Below are 22014 nucleotides of genomic sequence, written 5' to 3'. Positions count from 1 at the left end.
TGATATGTAATGTGCTAATTTGTATTCTCTTTATATTTGCATTCTATAATGTATCATTGGGGTGGAGTGTGTGTATGTTAAAAAGTGTTTTTTGGTGTGGAAAAGGTAATAAAGCAAACAACTCCACTGTGCTATAAACTCATAAATGGCATGCACATATAAATACGCACACATACACATTACAGGCCGTTGCCACTAGGTCTGAAGTGTTGTCTTCCTTTGACTATTGTTACCAATCAACACCTTGATCACGACTACCTTCCACATGCAGACTCGCCATTCAAGTCAATGGGGCTTGTCCCGAGTGAAGTCTTTGTGTTAGGACCCAGTGGAGAGCAATTTTATTAAAAGGTCTGTAAGTGATTAGAAATCACCTTGCCTTGACTAAGACTTATATGTTGGTACAGGTCTGTCTCATCTTATGCTGGGGTTACGTTCCGTGGTCAGGGTGTAAAGCAAAAACCACATATAGTCAAAATTACATGGAGTTGAATGGCGGGCGGAATCGCCCGCACTACAAGTACAGTATTAAAATCGTTATTTCTCTTTCTCTTTTTTTTTTTTTTGCCGACCGCGTAAAGCTGAAATTGAGCATGTTAAATGCGCGTAAGATGCAACAGACCTGTATCTTTAGTGCCCTGCTGCCTGCGATAAATAGGGCAGTAAGTTTCTCTGCACATGGTCAAACTGTAACTCATTTGGGCCAATAGGTTATCTTTTCTTGGGAAAGCCCTAGGAAGGAGCTGTGTCAGATAGCAAGCACTGGCTACACAGACAGTGCACATTAAGCTGGAGTGTGGACCCTGCTACCATGCTTGAAAGGTTCTGTACTGTTCAGTAGCAAGGTCCACGTGGCCACTTAGTGCATGGCAGGCTAGTGCGCTGTAGATTTATAACCCAGTTTACTGTCCACTAACTGTCCATATAGACAAGCCCTTAATTATTTCTATACTACGTGAAACCATTGATTCAAGTCAATCGTGAGTTGAATACTTGAGAATACTTGGGAAAAAAGTATGAAACTGGCTGCAAGTCTTTCACCTTTGAATGCAAAGCTAATTTTCAGTTTGCAGAGCTGAGACTCCTGCTGCGATCCCAAGAACAAAATAAGTACGCTTTTCAGAAAAGTTGTGTGTTGAAAAAAACCACATAAAGCGGGTAAGTGTAGTGGTCTTCGCTTTCAGCTTAGTTTCTAAGTGTTCACTTTCACTCTATAGACCAAAGGTTATCTCTTTATTATCAGCATATGTATGGAGACATGCATGTACTAGCTGGTGTAAAACGGTGTCAGGATCAAATCACTGACACCTGCAAACTCGCATGCTTTAGAGAACTTCCAGTCATTTAGTAATGCTATACCCATATGTATAGGTTAGAGGATTTTGTGCACCACCAGAAAGAGATAGTAATGGGGAAGTCACAATGAGTCACGTTCTGGACATATCTACTGAACACATTTTTGGGTTGCTTCTCACCTTTATGTCATACAATCATCTCTAAGTGTATGTCTACACTTGGAGCTGGACGGTGTAATTTCCAGCTCCAGGAAACACATCCATACTACCTCTGATCGAGCTCGTACACTAAATGTAGAAGTGTAGCCACAGCAGTGCGAGCAGCAGGAGAAGCTAACTGTTCCAAGTATGATCCCGTCTGAGGCCCCAGATATGTTCTTGGGGCAATCCGCCTGTCCCGCTGCTAGCATCACTGCAGCTACACTTCTATTTTTCACGTTAGCTCTATCAGGCCTCGCATGGGTATGTCTCTTTGAGCTAGAAATTATGCTTTCCAACTCCAGTGTAAATATACCTTCAATAAGATTTTGTATGTGATCTCATTCACTTTTAGGACCAATGATACACATGTATAAATACATGGCACGGGGTTTTTCACACCAGCTAGAAGATGAAAACCCATTCACTTTAAGTTAAGGTCACTTCAATTCCACGTGATAAACTGATTAAGATGACCTCAGTTAGTAGTCAGTCAAATGCCAGAAGCAAAGGGGAAGGCCTGTGTACTGATAAAGCCAACAGTGTCACAGACTCTTTAAATTCATCTTCCCATACACACAGAGAAAAGCAGCAAGCACTTCAGATACATCAGAGCCTCTCAAAGATTCTTTTCCAGTATATTTACCTCTGCCAAGCCCTTCCCCTCCCCCAACACACAAGAATCCATTACTAAAGGGTCTAATCTCAGCTATCAGCAGAGTGGCTTTTATGGAGCCATTAAACCATTTCTCTTGTTTACAGTGCCTGAAGAAAGATGTGAATTATGCCTGTGACAAAACAGGCGATAACATTTCTAAACTGGTATCAAAATGCAACCTGAAATACATTTAAGGGCAGGGACCCTACTTTGTGTTTTTTGTGATTTCCCTCACCTCCTATGTGGGGGGGGGGGGGGAGCACTCACCTGATTATTCTAAGTAGGGACTAATTCTGTCACAACAGGTAGACTTTTTTGAGCCAAAAAGATTTAAGTATATTAATTACATAATGGTGCATTCAAAAAAAGGCAAAATGTTGGTTACTTCTCTGCTGATAAGATGTTCTACAATGGCTCTTACTGGCAGACATTAAAAACAAACAAACACTGGGTTTTCATGAGGACTGTAACACTATGATGCCCCAACAGCTACTTACTGTTTAAATGCACAGCCGGTAAATTCAGTATTCATAGTCCTGTATCAAGTACAACAGAACACAAAACTGAAAATTCATTGGACAGCATTCTAGGTAGGAATGTCAATCTTTATAAATATTCCTTTAGTATCTGTGAAGATATGAGCTTCACCCTCAGAACTGTAAGTGCCAGCATTCTGGATGGGTGAAGGTCACATGGCAAGTCAGAGATAGAGATCTTTTTGGATAACTTTGGTCTAGGCCACCTAGACCTTTTGTAGATAGTGGCCCAGTAGCTGACGGGGATACAGTGCAGACAGCAGATCCTACTTGTGGTATGCTCTTATCCCACTCTGCACTAGCTGAAAGGGTTTACAGTTAGTCTAGTCTAAAAGGTGTAGATGACAGAGGCAAGATCTTCATCTGAGAGGACTGGGTGCAATCTCTTGGAAAGACAGAGATGAAAAAAGGTGTTTCTGACCACTGATACAACTGGGGAAAGCAGAGGAAGAGACAGAGATGAGCCAGGTCCCAAGATTGTGGATTGCTCTGAAAATGGTTGAGCAGATAAGCTAAATATATATTTCACCAGGTTCTCAAAGTGCCTGCCCATCAGAATCATCTCTATCTGATCTCGTCTGAGCTCCAGTCAACTGGACTTCATTTAGGTCCCAATCTCTACCAGATAGCCAGTCTGTGACTATGTTCTCCTGTTATCTAACATACTGATGAGTTACATCAGCATAATCTCATGAGCTATCCCAGCAGCTTCATATAAAAATTGAACAGAAGAGATGAAGGACTGAGCCGTGTGGAACTCCACAGTTTAGGAAAGGAGTTTTCTAAAGCTACTTTGTTGATGGTTCTTAAGTAAATTTGTAGAACTCCATAAGGTAATTCTTTCCACCCTGTGGCTGTATCTGCAAAGCAGCAGCAGCAAAAGCCACTGAAAAAAGTAAAGCAACAGTACTCAGGACATATGGCCTCTGCCCATTCCCCTAGGGTGGTTACTGGCCACCATGATTAGCTCTATTTCTATGCAGTGATCCAGTTTTAAGATTAACTGGAAGGGAACTTGAGGATATCCAATGTCATTGGAGTTGACCTACTACCCCCTTCTCAATGATCTGTCCCAGAAATGGGACCTTCAAGAACTCGGAATTGCTTGGCATACATATTAGATATTATACCATCTGATTCAGTTTTGCTTTGGCTTCAAATCCAATCCCTCCAGCCCTCACCAGTCCAGTGGATAGAAACAGCATGGGACGTCATTTTTGGAAGCTAATTCTGTATGATGAGCCCAAGCACCAGATTTCAGAGCCAACTGGCAATAAGGGAATATGTGGGCAAGATGGAGCTATTAGAGAACCTCATCAAACAAAAGAAAAATAACCAGCTTTGAAGTGAGCTGCCACCTTTATGCAAATCACAAATGCACTTTAGTAACATTTAAAAATTCAGTCTATATGACAAAGCACATGACTATTCTGTCTCCCTGCCTATAACACATAGTGTAATGCACATTGATTCATGGTCCAGTGGAATATGCAAAAACATTTTAAACACTGTATTGCATAAATGCTACATAACACAGCATGAAGCAGACTAAAGCAGTCATTAAAGTCCTCTTTGGACAAAAAAAAAAAATGTCAGGATACATGGGCGTCTCTCTTCCATCTCTACCCTAATTGCTCTCACCATGACAAGGTATGACAGGAGAAAAAATGTTAACTATAAATCTCACCTAGATTTATAACAGAGTAGAAGATCAAGATAAAATCGCATTGTAAGTGAAAGTTAATTTCTGTTCCACTGAAAGACTTAGGATAGGAGAAAAAATAGAAAGGTAATTTCCTCCAGTTCTGATACCTATGAAAATACTGAATGCTTATGGCCCTCACTAAAATCTGTATTACTGGAGGAGTTTACATTAGCAAACATTGCCACATTAGAATCATTTTCTCTAGCTGCACGGGTGACATTTAAAAAAAAGAATTGCAAAGAAACAGGAGATTAATGACTAAGAAAGGTATCAGTAAGCACTTATTTAAATTAGCTAATTAATTACACTGACCTTTCCCCTCTAGGACATTATAGTTCTAAATTTCCACCACAGTTATTCCAAATGTTTCAGCATGAACTGTCATGAACAAATAGCCTTTGAGTAACACAGGTCCAAGACTAAAAAGAGGTTTGCTGTGCAGTGGCTAAAGAACAGAGTGGGGTTCAGTGGAGCTGGGCACCACAGTTGTGCTGGATGCTTTGTTGAACGTTATGGCTCATCACCACCTTATGTACTGAAAAGAAATGTCACATTACCTTCCATAGAGCTGGTATATACTACGGCTTATCTGCATGAGGAAATTGACCGGCACAGCTATAACGGCAGTATAATTATATTGCTATAGCAATGCTGGTGGAACTCCCCATATGAACACTCTATTCCGGAATAAAACTGACTTTATTCCAGTACAATTAAAGCAGACCTGTTATACTGGAATAAAGTCAATTTTATTCCAGAATAGAGAGAGTCTCTACATGGGGAGTTATATTGACATTGCTATAATAGTATAATTATGCTGCTGCTATAGTTGTGCTGGTTCCTGTGTAGATAAGTTCTTATTCACCAATTTCCCTGCCTATCAGGCTGCTGAAAACAGCCCTCCTGAATCCTTTTAGCAAATAGGATCTTCTCTGCATTTATCTATTCATAGGAATAATATAACTGATTCATTAGTTACTGTGTTGCTTCTAAAGCATGGATGTGAAGGGGACACTTGGAAAGTTTTGCTGGCTTAACTATACTGGTATAGTTAAACCAGCAAAACCCTCCTCCTGTGGATGCAGTTATATCAGGCTAGGTCTACACTGCAGCGGGGTTCCGACCTAAGATACGCAACTTCAGCTACGTGAATACCGTAGCTGAAGTTGCGTATTTTAGGTCGGCTTACCTAGCGGTGAGGACGCGGGAAAGTCGACCGCTGCCGCGCTGCCGCCGACTCCGCTGCCGCCTCCTGCCGAGGTGGATTTCCGGAGTCGACGGCAGAGCGATCAGGGATCGATTTTACCGCGTCTTCACTAGACGCGGTAAGTCGATCCCCGAAAAACCGATTGCTACCCGCCGGATCGGCGGGTAGTGAAGACAAAGCCTCAGTTTCTGGCATAAGCTATACTGATATAAAGCACAGTTACACCAGAATAATTTTGTCCACACTAGAGCTTACATTAGCATCACTTAATAGATTTTTTAAAAAATTGAAACATTAATAGACTAGTTGTAATCTTTCTAGTGTAGACAAGCCCTTATTTGCATGACCATGCAGTCACTATAGTACAAAATGCTACATTCAGAATTAGAGGAGTACACCTGCAATGTTCTGATGATGTAATTCTACTGAAGGCACAACTGAGATCAATCCAGATATTATTAGCCACATAGCTTCTTGTTCAAAAAAACCCCCACCAGTAGACAATCAAAGTTGCAAATATTTTCTGAATATCAAAACTAGGTAAGCTTGCCCGAAGGGGAAGCCAGCTGGCTGGGGCATGGGGGAAGCTTTCAGTAAATGCCAATGAAAGTTAACCTGTTTCTAAAACAACAAAGACTAAGCAATTACAAAGCAAACTTTTCAATGGCCTGCCAGTAAACACCTTGTTAGGACACTATTAGTCATTTGGTCTAAATTGTTTTAGCTACAAATAGACTGAAAATCCTCATTATTTAGGGAAGATTCTGTCAACACTGTAAAAAAAGGAAATTATTAATTTGGCATGTGGTTTCAGTTAGTTCACATACCCCTATCCTCCCACCCCCATAAAGTTTCAACCTGTAGTCCAGAAATGCATTGAGATATTTTATTCGGTATGCGTTACAGCTGTTGACACAGTTTGCTAGTCTCTGAACGCAGCGATCTTGCAGAAATGCTGTCACAGGCAGTATTTTACACTGATTTATGTTCCCCCTTCATGTTTCATTCGAGACATTTACCTGTCTGAGTTTATGAGACTCGCAATTACAAGCGATGGAGGGGAGAGCGCTGGTACTAGTGGCAGATGCCCTGAATTCAGTACAATAATTACTCCAAAGCAAACATCTTTGGAGAAAGTTAACTTGTTGCTAAATGCCAGAGCGCTAGATAACTATGGGGCTAATGCAGCAAATTTTTCAGACTGCTGATGGGAAGGAAGGGATAGAGTATGAAGCAATTAGCACCAAATTCAGGCCTTTGGATAAATAGGCGCTCCACTGTTGGATCCCCTTATGGAAAAGTCCTATCTTAACTGGGATGAAACCAATTGGGTTCTACATAAATTACTCTGAAGACCTATGGAATTTAACAGATAATGGAATTATTCTTTAGAATGATTAATACAATGATACCAGGATGGCAGCCCCCAAAACTGTATAGAAATGCAAAAGACTCTTCTTTTGCATCACACTAGACCCAGGTTCCAAAATCATACATTAAGATTTAGCATAATTACCTCTGACAGTCATGCTATTATGTGGGTTAAATGAGTCCAGACAGGGAATGGGAGTGTCTCTTTGGGACTTAGGAAATGAAAAATGTCCTGGAGGAAAACCTTCGAAACAGCCAAGTTTGAGGAGGAAGTTTAAGCTCTTGTGTTCCTGTTTGTGAGTTATCAATAAAAGCCAAATCCCAGAGAGGAGAGGCATTTGGGCACTAAATCAGGGCCTGTGTACTTTGCTGAGAACAAGATATGTACCCAGCCATTCACACTAAGCTAGAGAATGTAGTAGGCACTCAGATATTATGATGATGGGAGGCATAAGTACATCTATACAATAAAGAGTCCAGAATTCTCACCTGGAAGCCTAGAATGTCTGTTGAGTCAGTGTGAAACAATGGAAACAGCTATAAGCATGGTTGAGAGCGCTCTGGCCCCACTCCAAAAAGGCACTTGGCCAGGTTTACTACATTCAGGTCCACAAAACTCCTGCCAAACCCTGTAGCCCCTAAACTCACCTGCTGCCTAAGTGTTCAGGGTAAGAGTTACCTAGGCACCTATGTTTCTGTCTCTGAGAATGCCTACTGCTGCCTCACTGTAGGCATCTAGATGCCTATCTCCAGCCTAAGCCCATTTGTAAAGTGGGAGAAGATAGGCCTTTGCTTGCCCGTTTCACATGAGTAGATAGATAATATCCCTGCTGCAGTTTTCAGTAAGTAGATTTGTCATTTCTGTATTTAGTGCTACAGAATTCTTCCAGAAGAGCTTTAGGGGCAAACTTGGCAACTTATTATTTTTTTCTAGGGACAACTGGTGTCTGAAGGAAACTTTGGGAAACTTGGTTGAGACTTTCACTTAAGCCCCTGAACTAACCAGAACTTTGCCTATATTTTTCTTTTTAGCACATCATTTAATGAATAGATCACTTAAATGCAAAACCTATAAAAATTATTATTGTAAAGAGAAACTTCCCTTCCTCCCCACCCTCAAAAGAAAAAGAACAAACAGTAGTTAGCAGGACATACAGCAGAACCTACTCAGGTCTGCCAATTCTGGGGAGTTTCCACTCACATTTTTCTAGTTTTTTTAAAAAATGTTTTCTCACTTCCCAGAAGCTTAGTGACAAATCCACATAAAGAACAGAGCAAACAGGAGAGGGAGGCTAATCTTGTGTGTAAGAAAGTGGACTGGGAGTCAGGAAACTAGATTCAGTTCCTGGTTTTTGTGTGAACCTGAGCAAGACACTTGGGCCTACATTTTCAAAAGATGGCCTCTGATTTTGGGTACCTCTGTTTTGGTAGCCCAACTTGAGAAATCTTAATCATTGTATGTTAGTTCCCTCACCTGTAAAATCGAAATAACGATATTTCCATACCTCACAATGATGTTGTGAGGATAAACACATTCATATCTGTCAGGTGCTTAGATACTATGAAGGGAAATGCCATAGAGAAACCTATAAACAATAACATTGACTACACAAAGTGCTGTCCCATGCACAAAGTAAACAAACTGAAAACAGTCTTATTTTAGCCTCTCTCAGTTGTAGAGAAGTATTAAAAATAACAAGAGTAAGTACATCTTCAAAGTATTATTTTTAAATTGACCGTGTCTTTTTAATAGCGAGAGAAAATAAAATATGCGTCAATAAAACATGCTATAGCTTAGCTCTACATTCTACAAACAGCACACATAGGGTTGCCAGGTGTCCAGTTTTCAACCGGAAAGTTTGATGAAAAGGGGACCTATACAGTGTCTGGTCTTATGTACTGACCAGACACCAAAAGTCCAGTTACCACAGGTGGGGGGGCCAAGGGAGGAGGCGCTGGGTCATCAACTCACGCCAGCCCCTACTCAGCTGGGGCTGCCTCCTACCTGCATTTCGTGGGCAGGCAGGCTCCTGGAGCAAAGGGAGCCCAGCTGGTAGGGGGGAGGGAGGTAAACAGTACTGAGCGAGGAGGAAGAGGGAGGGGGAAAAGCAGTGAGTGACAGGGGTGGGGCCTCAGAGAGAAGAGGCAGAGCATGGATGGGGCCTCGGGGGAAAGGGGGAGGTTCCAGCTCTCCTGCTGTGGCGTCCAGTTTTCAGAAATTAAAAAGCTGGCAACCCTATGCACAGAATGCACATCAAGTTTTATAAGCAAACATAAAAGTAATTAATCAGATTCCAACCCTGTTAACCTTGCTCAATCATATACTGTAGTTCCAAGAAAGAGAACAAGAATCCCTGAACTTGGTATGCATCTTTTTTTCAAAATTTGCCAAATCACTGAGGCCTGAATGCAACACAGCACTGTAAATTTTGTTTGCTGACTTCGAGTGTTTAACTATTACTCTCTAAGGATAAGCTACACCCAGGTAAAGCCCAGGCAGAAAGTGGCTGCTCTCTTTGTACTCCAACAACACATGGTGCCCCTCCCCTTTGCACTGGCCAGCAGAGCTGACCAGATAAGTAAGATACAGTCCGGTGTGCTGCCTTTGCATACCTAGGAACTCAGGGGTATGTCTTCCCTGCACAGTTAAGCCAGCAATTGGCACCAAGGTTAGCCTCGCCCAGATATGAGCATTTTCTCCTGCAATGCTATATTCTCATAACTGTGTCGCCACTCACCCATCTGGGACATATCCCTTGTTTTTTTGTGATGAGTAACAGTCATTTGTATCAACTGCAGGAGAACTGTGGGAAGGGCTATTCGGACCAGTGATTTTGCCTACATCTTCACTGCAATGTGTATGAGTTCCAGCCCGAGATAAAGTTGAGCTCACGCTCTAACCCCCACCTCCAGCCCCCAGACAGGTAAGCTAACCTGGGCTTAAAGCACCTCGGTTTTTCTATGTGAATGGAGGGAAGAGTTGAGCTAATTATGCAATGAAGACATATCAGAGTGACTAACCTCCTGTGAGCTGTGCATGCAAGGCGGTGTCGGGCTTTTGGTGGTTAGACTAGCCTACCATTTTATTGACATCCTGGAGGGTTGCTGATCCCACCTACAAGAAATTGGGGGCCCTAGTGGGAAGTTTATATAGTATTAGGATTGATTATATGACAGTTTACTTCCTCCAAAACAAAACAAAAAAAACCAACAACACAGCACTATGGTACAGAACCATAACATATGTATCAAGTCATCATTAATCCTTGCACTGCTCCATAATAGCATTGTTGCACATCTGAAGCCTGTGCACTCTTCCAGGAGACTAGGAAGCTGTCAAGTAGATTTTCCTCTGAAATCAGTCTCAGCCTTAAATCAATGGGAGATCTATTTAGAGACCTTACTTGGGAAAATGTGCAAACATTGTAGACACATTATAAATGACACATTAGCAAAAATACCATTTAGGCAATAACTCAGCTTAAACAACGCCAGATAGTAAAAAGGAAGACTGAAGCTCAAATCTAAGTCTGTAGTCCATTCTATATTCAAGTCTGTTCTGATAGACTGTAAAAGTCTAGCTATTGCAAAAACAATCTATTCAGTCTCCACTGGACAAGACATAGGTCACTGCAGTGACTCAGGAGAACTTATCGCCAGCTGATTATTACTATAATTCTATAAGCAGTTAAAGAAAGAAGCCATTATGCAAATTTTCAGAGATACCTAAAATTAAACATTTTAATAAGTGTACTGATGTTCAGAGGTGCTGAGCAGTGAGATCCCATTGAAGTCAATAGACTTGCGGCTACCTACAATAATAGAGGCCTAATTCTTATTTAACGGAGGTCACTTAAGACTCCTTTACAAGGCCAGAATAGTGTAAAGTGACCTTAGTGTAAATGAGATTTAGGTCTGAATTTACACTTATATTTCAACATGTGCCTGAATGCAGTTGCTCCTTAAGCTGCATGTTAAACCTTTGCATGCAAACTCACAATGCACACAATCACATCAGGTATGTACTGCATACATCTAACAGTCCCAAATAGTTTCAGCTGTGAAACTTACTGAGGTAGTTAACACCTTAGCTTCTGCTAGTGGTTTGGCTGGATGAAATGTTCTTCAAGGCTGGATTAATAAGAAAACATCACATCAATTTCCATTCTGAAGATTTTCTTTACAGTGGGATAAAAGTCAGAAACATTTTATTTTTAAGCCAAAAGTTAGTCTGTAGAAAAGCAGCAACATTTGCATAAAGACCCTAAAATTTGCAAAATTGGCAAGTTTCTTGCACATGCACATTTCCAGAATCCTTGATCATGACCCATAATGCTTAAAGTTAAAATCAAAGAAGACAAACCCAGCCAGTAAGCAACCTGCCTGTTCAGTGACTCCATGACTTGGCAGTAAATGCTATTACTCTCAAAATATTTCACCACATTAACTTACCAGTAACTACATTTCCTGAATAAGTTCAAAAACAGCAAAAAGGAGTAAGATGACCAGAAATAAAGTTGCTAATGGTTCACTCATTTCTAACATGGATAGCCCTAAGCATAGAGAACTGGTTGATACACAAGAATGAAAATGTTCTACACTGCTCTAATTACTCCTGTCTTCACCTTCATTCAAGGTCAATCTAGTAGCAGATAATGGTAAGAGGTGATGTGCGAAAGACACAAAGCATGAGATGGGCTAGGAAAAATTGACCCAATTCTTTCTCAGGCAAAGCTTCCATTCACCAAATATAAACTACGAGTTCAGAGTCTATACCTTTAAATAGACTCCAGTATTCTGCCCACAAGTTTTAAGACACATTTTATTTCTACAGCTTTAGACTGTTAGTAAACAAGTATTCAGGACTGATGAGATTGACCACCACTTAATTATACTTCCTTCATAATATATGTTCATTTGTTATATACCAGTGCCATTTGATTTATCAGTCCAGTAAGACTACTTCCCAATAATGTGAAGCAAAGAGATCCTAAATGAAGGGACACGGATCCTTGACATCAGGGACATTGTGTGTATTTCATCGGCTTTAAGGGTTGTCCTTAGAGGACATGGATGCATTGTGCATCACAGCCTCCTCAAGCTGTCAATACTTAATGTATCTGGGACAGTCATTCTTTCCTTTTCCCTTTCCCTCCTCCACTTCCCTATGAAAAACTCAGATTTGACTGCTGGGGACTGTGACATTTGTCTTAAGTTGCTGATGCAGCAAACAGAAGGAAGAACAAATGAAATACATTTTAAATATATATCTATTTTATCCATGGAAACAAACACAGTAGTAGAGGTGGGCCCGAGTTCCAAAATTGGATCTGGGTTTCAAACACCCCAAAAGGTTAATGACGTTCACATTTAGGGGTTTAGTTTGGGCCCCTTCTCCAGTACAAAATATGTTCTCCAATGAGACTGTATGGGAAGTAGTTAACTTTAAGGAGCATAAATGTGTGTGTCAAAATAGGTTGACAGAGTCCCTTTAATTTGCATTTTTGCTTTGTTTGTGAAAAAGATAGGAAAACAAATCAGCCACTTTTCTATTTACGTTCATTAACACAAACAAGATCATAACAGATACTTCATACTTTGATCCTATACACAAATGACTGTCCTTTTAGACATCAAAATAATTGTAACTGTCAGAAGGACTCTGGCAGGGGCCTAGAAGTTGCACTGTGTGGATGGCTTGTGTATTTCCCGGACTGGAAGATCCATAGAATTCTAGATGGAACTTCCTCAGAGAGAGGGAATGGGAGTTTTTTGCAAAACTGAAAATTCCCCATTTTGAATAAAGTATGTTTAAATTTTGTTTTTATGTAAACAGCCTTCAGGAAGTTATTTGATGGCCTTAAGAAATTACCATTTCAGAGGGGGGAAGGTTATATGCTTCATCTTTGACCTAGGAGACAGCTTTATCACAGGATGGGATGACTGAAGTTTATTCATTAGCTGATAACCTCCTCGTGCACCCCAAGCCATTAATCTGCACTAAAACCATGAATGAGAATGGGGCTTTGAGGAAGAAAAACTGGGTTGGACTGGCCTGGAAGGGACGGAAAAGTGCCTGGAGGACTCTAGAGAAAACCAAGACAACATAGCAATGCTGTCCATTTACTTGGATTGTGCTACAGTCTCTAGCTCGCTGGACTATCAGGTCACTTCACATCTGGGCCCCACTGCCAAGTACTACACAGTCAAAGCACATCAACATAATAGGACTGCAGTCTCCACTGGGATGGTGAAAGGCAACCTTACTCAGCAGTAAATGTTCACTTCACTGCACGAAGGCCATTTCAAAAGCAACAGCTCAGACTTAAGGGATTTGACTGCAGCAAAGTCCATCTCTGGATAAGAGCCAACTACTTGTTTCACAGGACTATTGCCCCAATTGTACTAACCTAATTTATTATCAATATCACTGCAAGAAAACATAACAAGGCTTCAGAGCTAGAAATATAGTATAAAAATACAATGAGGAGAGAAAACAAAATCTGCTTACTAAAATCAAAACAAATCCATAAGCTTTCAAGGTATTATTAGGACCACAGATGAAAAGCATTATGGACTCAGAAAAGCCTCGTGGTAAAACTTTTCCAAGAATTAAATTTAGCAAAAGCGAGAACAGGCTGAGCTGGGGTAGGTTTGAATAGTCCCAAAAATCCCCTAGAGGAAGGAAAAAACCCTGCTTAGCACAGGCTAATGCCCAAAGCTGAACCACAAATGAGCCCACAGAGTTCTCTAAAAGGCACCATTCACAAATGAATTTATTTTAAATAATTAAAAAAAAACACACAAACACAGCAGCTAAAATGTAATGTTAGTGAGTTCTGGAAGGAAGTAATTGTGAGGGAGAGACTGAAAGAGGTGAGGACATGTGAGGAGGCAGGAGGTAAGGGCCAGTCAATAACTGTTAACCTGACTCTGTAATAGAAATAAAGTAAATAAATAATAATAATAGTAACAAATGCTTTCTACTACGTAAAGCCTTTTATTCAGGGATCTCAAATCATTTTACAAGAGATGATTAAGGGAGCTGTCCCACCTCGCTGTGAGGGATTCATGCATTTTTGTATCCACTTCAAACTGAGGTAACAGCAGTTAAGCAACTTGTCTGAGGTCAGAGAGAGTCAGAGGCAGGAATAGAACCAAGGAGTCCTGTTTCCCTGACCCTTGTTCTGGTCACCTAAAAATATCCCTCAGAGTTAGGTTCAAGCTAAACAAATAAATTCCATCAGTGTTTTGACAAAAAAAATCTGACCTAATAGAGGAAGTCGTTTATAGCAAAGCACCAAAAAACAAAGCAAAATTGCTGCAGAAAGCACTATTAGTAAGAGTTATCTGAGAAATCTGGGCTAAGACTGAAAAACTCTTAAAGCCCCACCATCTAGGGTATTTGTCAAAGTGTTCCAGTACTGTGCCTGCAGAACTATATTAAAAGAAAAGGCATTTCTAGCAAGGTTGATTTATCACAGGAAAATTGTGCACTGGTGTTAGCTATCTAGTCACTGCACCTTGAAAAACCAAAACACTAGCAACTGCACTTTCTAGGACATCTTGTTCTAGTAATACATAGTTACCAGCTGCCTAGGCAATGAATCACCACTTAAAATCAGGGGACATAATGTTGAACTTAAAAAATTGGATTTTTTTTTCAGGCCACTAATGACTTTCTTGGGGATGCAAACTTACATGCCAATAAACTACACAGCATCATAAATACAGACAAAAATGAACGCAGTATATAGTTGCTCCGTACAAAGCTCTTATTGACTTTGATGGGAGCTGGATCGGGCCTAACATTGGAACTTACACTATACTGATATTTCCAATTCTGATTTAAAAATATCTTTCGCATCAAATAGCCAAGAATGAAATGATAATTAAACATCCAGGAACTGCGCTCACAAGATATACGAGGGTAGATAGGAAAGTGTTACAGTTGTGTAAATTGTACTTTGTGTAATTTGCTTTTAATATTTAATTCACCAAAAGAACAAGAAGAAAAAAATAGTTCTCATTTCATGGTGCAGAAAAAAACTAACCATGATTTTGTGTATTACAAACATGGATGCAAATATTTTAATACTTCTCCTACTTACATAGGAGATAGAATACACTGTGCCTTTACTTAAAATGACAGAAGAACACAGCTACCTGAAGCCTATGTAAAAGATCTCTCTTTAACAGGCTTTTAAAGACTGCAAGCTGGAGAATCTAAAAAGCACAGCCCCTGAATAATTTAAGGATCCTAGCATCAGCAATGAAAGAACTTCTTTGCTAAACCTGAGGAAAAAAAGGTCTTGAAAGATCACATGCAAAATCATTACTAAAGAGTATTTTTCTTATCTTAAAGTTTAATCGGACACTGAGTAGAGAGAATTTTATAGCCAGCCTTACCGATTTACTGTCAACAGCTGAGGTCTAATATTAACATTTATTAACATTGGCAGAATTAAGTGAAAGCACTGAACAGTCAGGGAAAAAATACATAATCAAAAACAAAATAAAAAGAGAGCCTGGTCCACTTGGTAAAGCACAGCACAAATTCTCATTAGAAGAAAATTCAGTAATAGACAAAAGAAAAGTTTATCATGAATCTACATTTTAAGGGATGGAGAAACACCAAAAAGCACTGTAAATAAAAATTCTGAAACAAAACGCCAAACACACAATTATGCCATTAAGGGACCAGACTTCCTGGTTTGGTGCAGGGGTAATCCCTGTTTATAATCAAATGTACCAGGTTACTTTACAAATCAGTATGTTGCTGACAGTATGAGTTTTCACTGCCAGCTACATCCTTTAGCCATCTGACAATTTTATCAAAGCCTGCCTACCTCCTCTTGTGTCTTTCATAGATACCATCAAACAATGGGAGGAGGCAGGTAAAGTTTTAAAATCTCCACTCAAAGTAAACAAGATTTCAACCAACCTCATCATTAAATACAATTTTAGCTCCTACAATGGCAAGTCTGGGGCCCACTCTCCCTCGGCCTCGCATCTCTGAGATCTTTACCATTAATTAAAAGGGTTGCAGGATCTGGCCCCCGTCATCAGTATGTGTCAATGGACTTTAAACAATAGGAAATCTTATCCCAGAGAGATAACACAGACCACTTTTTCCTGGCATGTAATTACACATTGGAGGTCAACACCAAAATAGGTTTATTGAACTTTGAGGAGAGCACTAGTCAAAAATATAGACAACATTTACAGAACACAGGATGGAATTTTTTTCATTATTGGAGTATTTTTTATACTTATGATATATGCTACTTCTCATACACTTACCTTAAATCAAGCCACTGTTCCTCAAATATAGAATAAGCAGAAGAGCTCTGCAAAATACCAACTAGGAATTTCTCTGCTGCTGTATGAAGCAACAAAGCCGGACACTCAAGCTTAGCTGTAGACGTAGTTGCAAAGCAAATAATTATCAACTAATTTTTTAAATGAAATTTGCCTGTTTCACCCTGTTTTTTGTGAACAGATAGTGACATTCTAATGTGCTTCACCATGGCATGTAGACATGCACTTGTTCAGGAAAGGAGGGTTGTGTATCTACAGTAGGATATTTTTGATAAAGTTTCCCACTGTCATAAATACCAGCTCAGTTTCAGCAGCGGTAGCCCTAACAAATAGAGGGATGCAGGCACCCAGTGTATTTTAAGTGCCATGTCATCTAACCCTGCTTAGTACTGGTCAAAAGATATGGTTCTTAAAAGCGCCAGCAAATGCCAACATCTCTTCTACATTAGCGCTTCCATCATTGCCAACACTGATGTTTTCAGCACTAGAAAAGTTTTGTCATCGTTGCAACTACCTTGGGGTGTGGCTGGGAATAGTTTCCCCATCTTGCTTACAGCTGCTATTTGATTAGCAAGAGTTTCCTTCATGATGGGGTTAACACCACAAATTTACACCATATCTGAGGGCTATCTTTGAGTGGAAAGAGCTAGAAAGAAAATGTCACTACTTCTTGCACCTAATTTGTTCTCCCTTCTACTATTTGTAGATTATAATTCTGCAGGGCAGAACCTTGGGGTTTTTTTGTTTTGTTTTTTAATATGTTTTGTAAGCATCTTGGATGAAATTCTGTCTCTCTCACACACCCTTCGGTACAAAGCCCAACTAAAGAGGCTTTGTTCAAGGAACCTCACTGAAGTCAGGCCTATAAAATCCAGACAAACATGGGGCAGCTGCCTCTGGGATGGCACAGTGGCCAGGACCTCCATTCCACTGGTCACATCTCTGTCCTTCATCTCCCCTCTTAGCTCACCTATATACCTGGCACAGAACCTACAGCTGACTCTACCTCTCGCACACAGTGAAACTTGTGTGCTCCTGCCATGCTGGGGGGTTCATTACAGAGCTATAAACAACAGAATAAATTATAATACATTGTAAAGGCAAGTTCTGAACTGAGAGGAAGTAGTCAAAATTGTGGGGAAGTGATGTTTCCCATTGGTACTTTTCTTCTGACTTTGTTTATGCTGTTCTCCATTTCTGTTCTGAAGAGCTCATAGCTATGTACATTATATTCGAGTCTATGTTTGAAACTCTGTAACCTTTGCTAGAGTACTCTCCAGGAAGCTCGCCTGACCTTTACTTAAGATAAAGAAAACAACTGAAATGAGGAAATAAATGCTCCTTTGATAATCCTGTGTAAGCTGTGGCTAAAGAACTCTGAAATACAACAGCATTAATGAAGTATCCATGTTAGGTGAATTTCTTTATCACCAGAAGCAGTGACAAACTTTGACGGGGTTTTTCATTCACAGTTCACAAATTATTCTCCAGGAATCATTGACTTATTTTGGAACAATAATTGTGGGTTAATAGAGGCCCTGGCAGAACTTTGCACTCTTATATAAGAGATCTGTGCCGTGCAAATTTTATTTGGACACAACAGTGTATGTAGGATGAAATTTATAGACAAATTTTGCACGGGTATTATACTAGGCAAACTTGCTATACGAAGAGAGGGGAAAAACTTCATACAAATAGTAATTTCAAAATGACTATTATCCATATTCATTTGTGTGTCTTTAGGAATTAGTGCGAGGAATTATTTGAGGCAACTTATTACAAAAATAAAAGCAATTTCAGTGTTGGAATAAAATCAGTCTAGGAAAAGAAATCTTGTTTTGCCAAATATGTATGTTATGTGCACGTGATGGACACTATGATAAGGAAATGTATCTAAGTATCTTGAACAATCTCAAGATGTGCAGGGAAATTAAGCAACTTTGAAACTACGTTAGCTTTATTGTTTTTTTTAATTCTAATTTGTTTGACATCTCTATTATAAAATTGTTCATGCCTTCATTTTTTACTACTGTATTTTTATGATACATGAATGCTAGTTTTAACAGATATTCAGTTTAGCTGATTGCAGCAATTTTCTCTAGTAGGATCAATAATAGAAGTTATTTAGCTCAGTGGAAAAGCAGCCATGAACTCTACTGCCATAAGCAGACAAGTGTCTAGAAGTGACCTTTGATGGAGACCAGGCTTGCTATAGGGGAGTGACATGTGTATGGTGGGGGCGGAGAGAGGATGCAAGACAGTATTGGCCTCACCAGGCAATGTCTCTCATGCCACTGCCTTCATGTATCCTCTGCCAGTCAAACCTCAGAGCAGGACTAGTGGAAGGGACTTCAAAAAGGGAAGTAGAACTGCAGCAAGGGAAGAGTTGGGGGTGCATGTGTTAAAAAATAAATAAAAAGTTTCTGGCATGAATAAGATGAGTGGCAAACCAGACAGACTGTCCAGCTGATTCATACACAAAAAGGCTCAGAAAAAGCAGGTGGATTAACACAACATAGGGCTAATTCCTGTTTTTCTAACTCAGGTAAAACTCCTGCTAACTCCAACGGAAATTTCACTTGAGATAGGAATGCAACATATGGTTCATGGAGCCATGCTGTATATAGTAATATAACTTAATAGACTATGTTGACAGAGACTGCTGTATTTGGTAAATACAAAACAAGAGGGCTGTTTAGAAAACCCACCAAGACTCTCAAGTAATTTTTATGCAAGGGACTAGCTGCTTATGTTTTACACTACTTGGATCCATACAGCGCGTACCATCCTTCTCCCTCTATTCAAGAGACACAGAAAGCTCTGCTATCTTACTGAGCTCAATGAGAGAGAATTTCTCTGCTTCAGTGACAAACGGAAAAATGGGACCACCTGCTAAAGGTTACACCTTCAGCAAAAACAACCTTTACTGGCTGCAGTTCAGAGCCCTACTTGCTTATCTATTCTTAGTGCTGATGTCACTGACAGGCAAATAGAACGACCACATGACTGTCACATGACCATGAATACTAGAAATTGAGACAAAATATATATTTTAAGAAAGCGATGAATCAGACTATACTTACAACTTTCAGCCTGATAGTCTGGCACAAACTGCTCGTCATTGTCAGGTACCTGAGCTGAAGAAAGGGGGAAAAAAGGGGGGATAAATTAAGAGAAGCCACTAAAGCATAGTGAAGATTATTGTCCTAACCTTGAAGCACAGCCAAGGTCAAAACTAGGATTTTGTTGGCTCAACCATTATTAGGACTGAAATAAAGCATGAGAACAACCTCAACCATGAATAAAACCCGTTAGCATGAATTTTCAAAGGGGACTTCTGCACAAAAATAAATCCGTGTTTAAACCATCTTTCTACATTTAAACCCCTCATGTTCCTTCACCAGGAGAAACTGGACTCATTTAGGGATAACGCAGCCAAAATAGCAGAAAATATTTTTTATTTTGTGTTTTAAAGGGTCAAAAGAGTCTTTGGCCGGACCATAGAATTTTCATTTCAATCTTTATCTTCAGATGGGCCCAAAATACGTACCTAGCATGAGAACCATAACCAGAGTCCCTCTGCCTTCTGTAATATCTTTACTTTTAGGAAACTTTATGACACAACTAACACTATAACTCCAACTGCATCTGAAACATCATGGTTGTCCCCCGGTGATAATACAATGCCATTTTGTTGCATAGTCAAGCCATTAACAGTTTCCCCAAATTGTCTTAATGCCTTGTAAACATCCAAGGCTTTAGCACAGTTTAGACATATAGCTGTAACACTGTTTAGTTTAATTGTGTAAGGTGGAAACTAGCAGAAACCAGGTCATGGGACAGCCATGGTGTAACCTTTCTAGATAATTCCATAGTTAGCAAAAACTCAGCTTGCCATAATTTAAAAATACTGCTCAAACTATCTCATCTAGAACTTCCATGGCAAAGTGACATGAAATGAACTGTTTGAAAGTATGTGACAATTCTTGTCCAAAGAGAAGTAAATCGAGACTAACCCAACATGCTTCATGAAAAAGTAAACAGTGGTTATATACCCATTTATTAGAACACTGAATATCAAACTATTAAAAGCAATAAAAAAAATATGTTGTTTGATCATTTCAGAAAGCTTTCCAAGTTAGGAAATATTAAGGGCTTGGTTCACTTTTATACATATACCTAACACCTGCTAATATCAATGGGAATTATGTGTGCGTGTCAAGAGGTAAGAATATTTCTTTAGACTTAGCCACTCTTGATCCTTTAGTGCAAAGGTGCAAGATATTCTGTGGACCTGATCCTAAACTCCTTAATTCAGGAAAAATTTCCACTGACTTCACTTGAAGTTTTTCTTGAGTAAGTATTTCAGGATCAGGCCCATAATGCAGTAAAATAGTACTCTCATGATTCCAAAGAATATGTTTATAATCCTACCTAATGTATTGAAGCAAATACACCTTAAAAACAAAATAATTGTGGATAAACTATAAACAAGGATGTAGCTCAAGTGTTAAGACAAATATGTGAATGGCAATTAACGTTAATCTGAGGAAAACACAGATGTTGAAGCTTTTTCTAGCATTTATATTACACTAAAACTAGCCTTTTAAGAAGAAAACTGTATATCTGAAGACATTTTTAATTAAATAATAAACAAGAATTAAAGTTCTACAGAATGCACATCAAATTTACTAAATCAAATACTCCAAGTAATTTGTTGATGCATTAAACTTCTCTTCCCTCCAAAGAAACCTCAGCATTCTGACCAGTGATGAACTCAAGGGCAATGCAAAGCCCAAGAGAGGTAAAGTCAACCAAAAATTAACACTCTGTAAATTTCAGTTGGTTCATTCAGATCAGTGCATGCAAGAAGTTTAAAATTTTCCCTTCAATATGCCAAATATTTGACTGCTACAGGAAACTCCAATCCTGAAGTCAAGCTCTCCCAGGTAACAAACTTTACCGTAGGGATCTTTTACATTCCTAATTTTTTTTTTTAATTTTGGGGCACATATAAATGTGTAGCATTTCTATTCATTAACTTTATTGTTTATAAATAGGATATATCCATACAATACCCCTTGTCCATGAAATATAAATATAAAATATATATATATATAATTTTGTCAGTCATTTTTAAATGCAGCTAGCAGGGGGTTAAATATCCGTCTAGTTATGAAATAAATGGGCTCTCCACATGTGAATATCTCCACTTAAGATTGATTTGTGGTAGTTGCAGAAATGGGTCCACCATATTTTACATTCTTCGCAGCAAATTACCAATTCCAGCCTCTGGGCCTGATTCACCACTGCTTTATGCCAGTTTGATTGATTTCAGTGGAGTCACCAGCATAAAACTGGAGTAATACAGTGGTGAATCAGACTCTTTGTTTTCCTATCCAGAGGATGAGAACTGTAGGGCCAAAAACCTCTTTTAAGGTCCAGTTCCAGTCTCTACCTGTAAACCAGCATAATTCCACTGACTTCAATGGTTTTATCCCCCCTAATTTGCACTGGGGTGAATGAGAGAAGGATTGGGTCTGACTACTGAAAGGTACTACTGAACACCTAATAGTTAAAAAAACCTAGTTAAAAACCCAAACACACTGCTTTATACAAGAACAGTAAAAATAGGAGATGACTAATGTATTTAAAACTATTATAGTTTTGACTACATTTGCCGGTATGCGCTTCTCTAAAAGCTACGGGGTGGGGGAGAACAT

General features: G+C 39.5%; 1 protein-coding gene across 7 annotated transcripts in view; it reads right to left on the bottom strand.

Moving 5' to 3' along the window:
• The window catches only part of ETV1 (ETS variant transcription factor 1), a 71065-nt gene that overhangs the window by 38817 nt on the left and 10234 nt on the right, over positions 1 to 22014 (bottom strand). For 5 of the 7 annotated variants that reach the window (XM_065398545.1, XM_065398548.1, XM_065398546.1 and 2 more), the window contains one exon: positions 19375 to 19428. The exons of the other annotated variants lie outside the window; for them this stretch is intronic. In XM_065398545.1, coding sequence (XP_065254617.1) covers positions 19375 to 19428 — 54 coding nt within the window. The remainder of the gene's footprint in view (positions 1 to 19374; positions 19429 to 22014) is intronic. 7 annotated transcript variants of the gene reach the window in all.

The sequence above is a fragment of the Emys orbicularis genome, chromosome 2 (genome assembly GCF_028017835.1).
Source record: "Emys orbicularis isolate rEmyOrb1 chromosome 2, rEmyOrb1.hap1, whole genome shotgun sequence".
Lineage (NCBI taxonomy): Eukaryota > Metazoa > Chordata > Testudines > Emydidae > Emys > Emys orbicularis.
The sequence above is the reverse complement of the archived record's forward strand: the minus strand, read 5'-3'. Positions and strand labels throughout refer to the sequence as shown.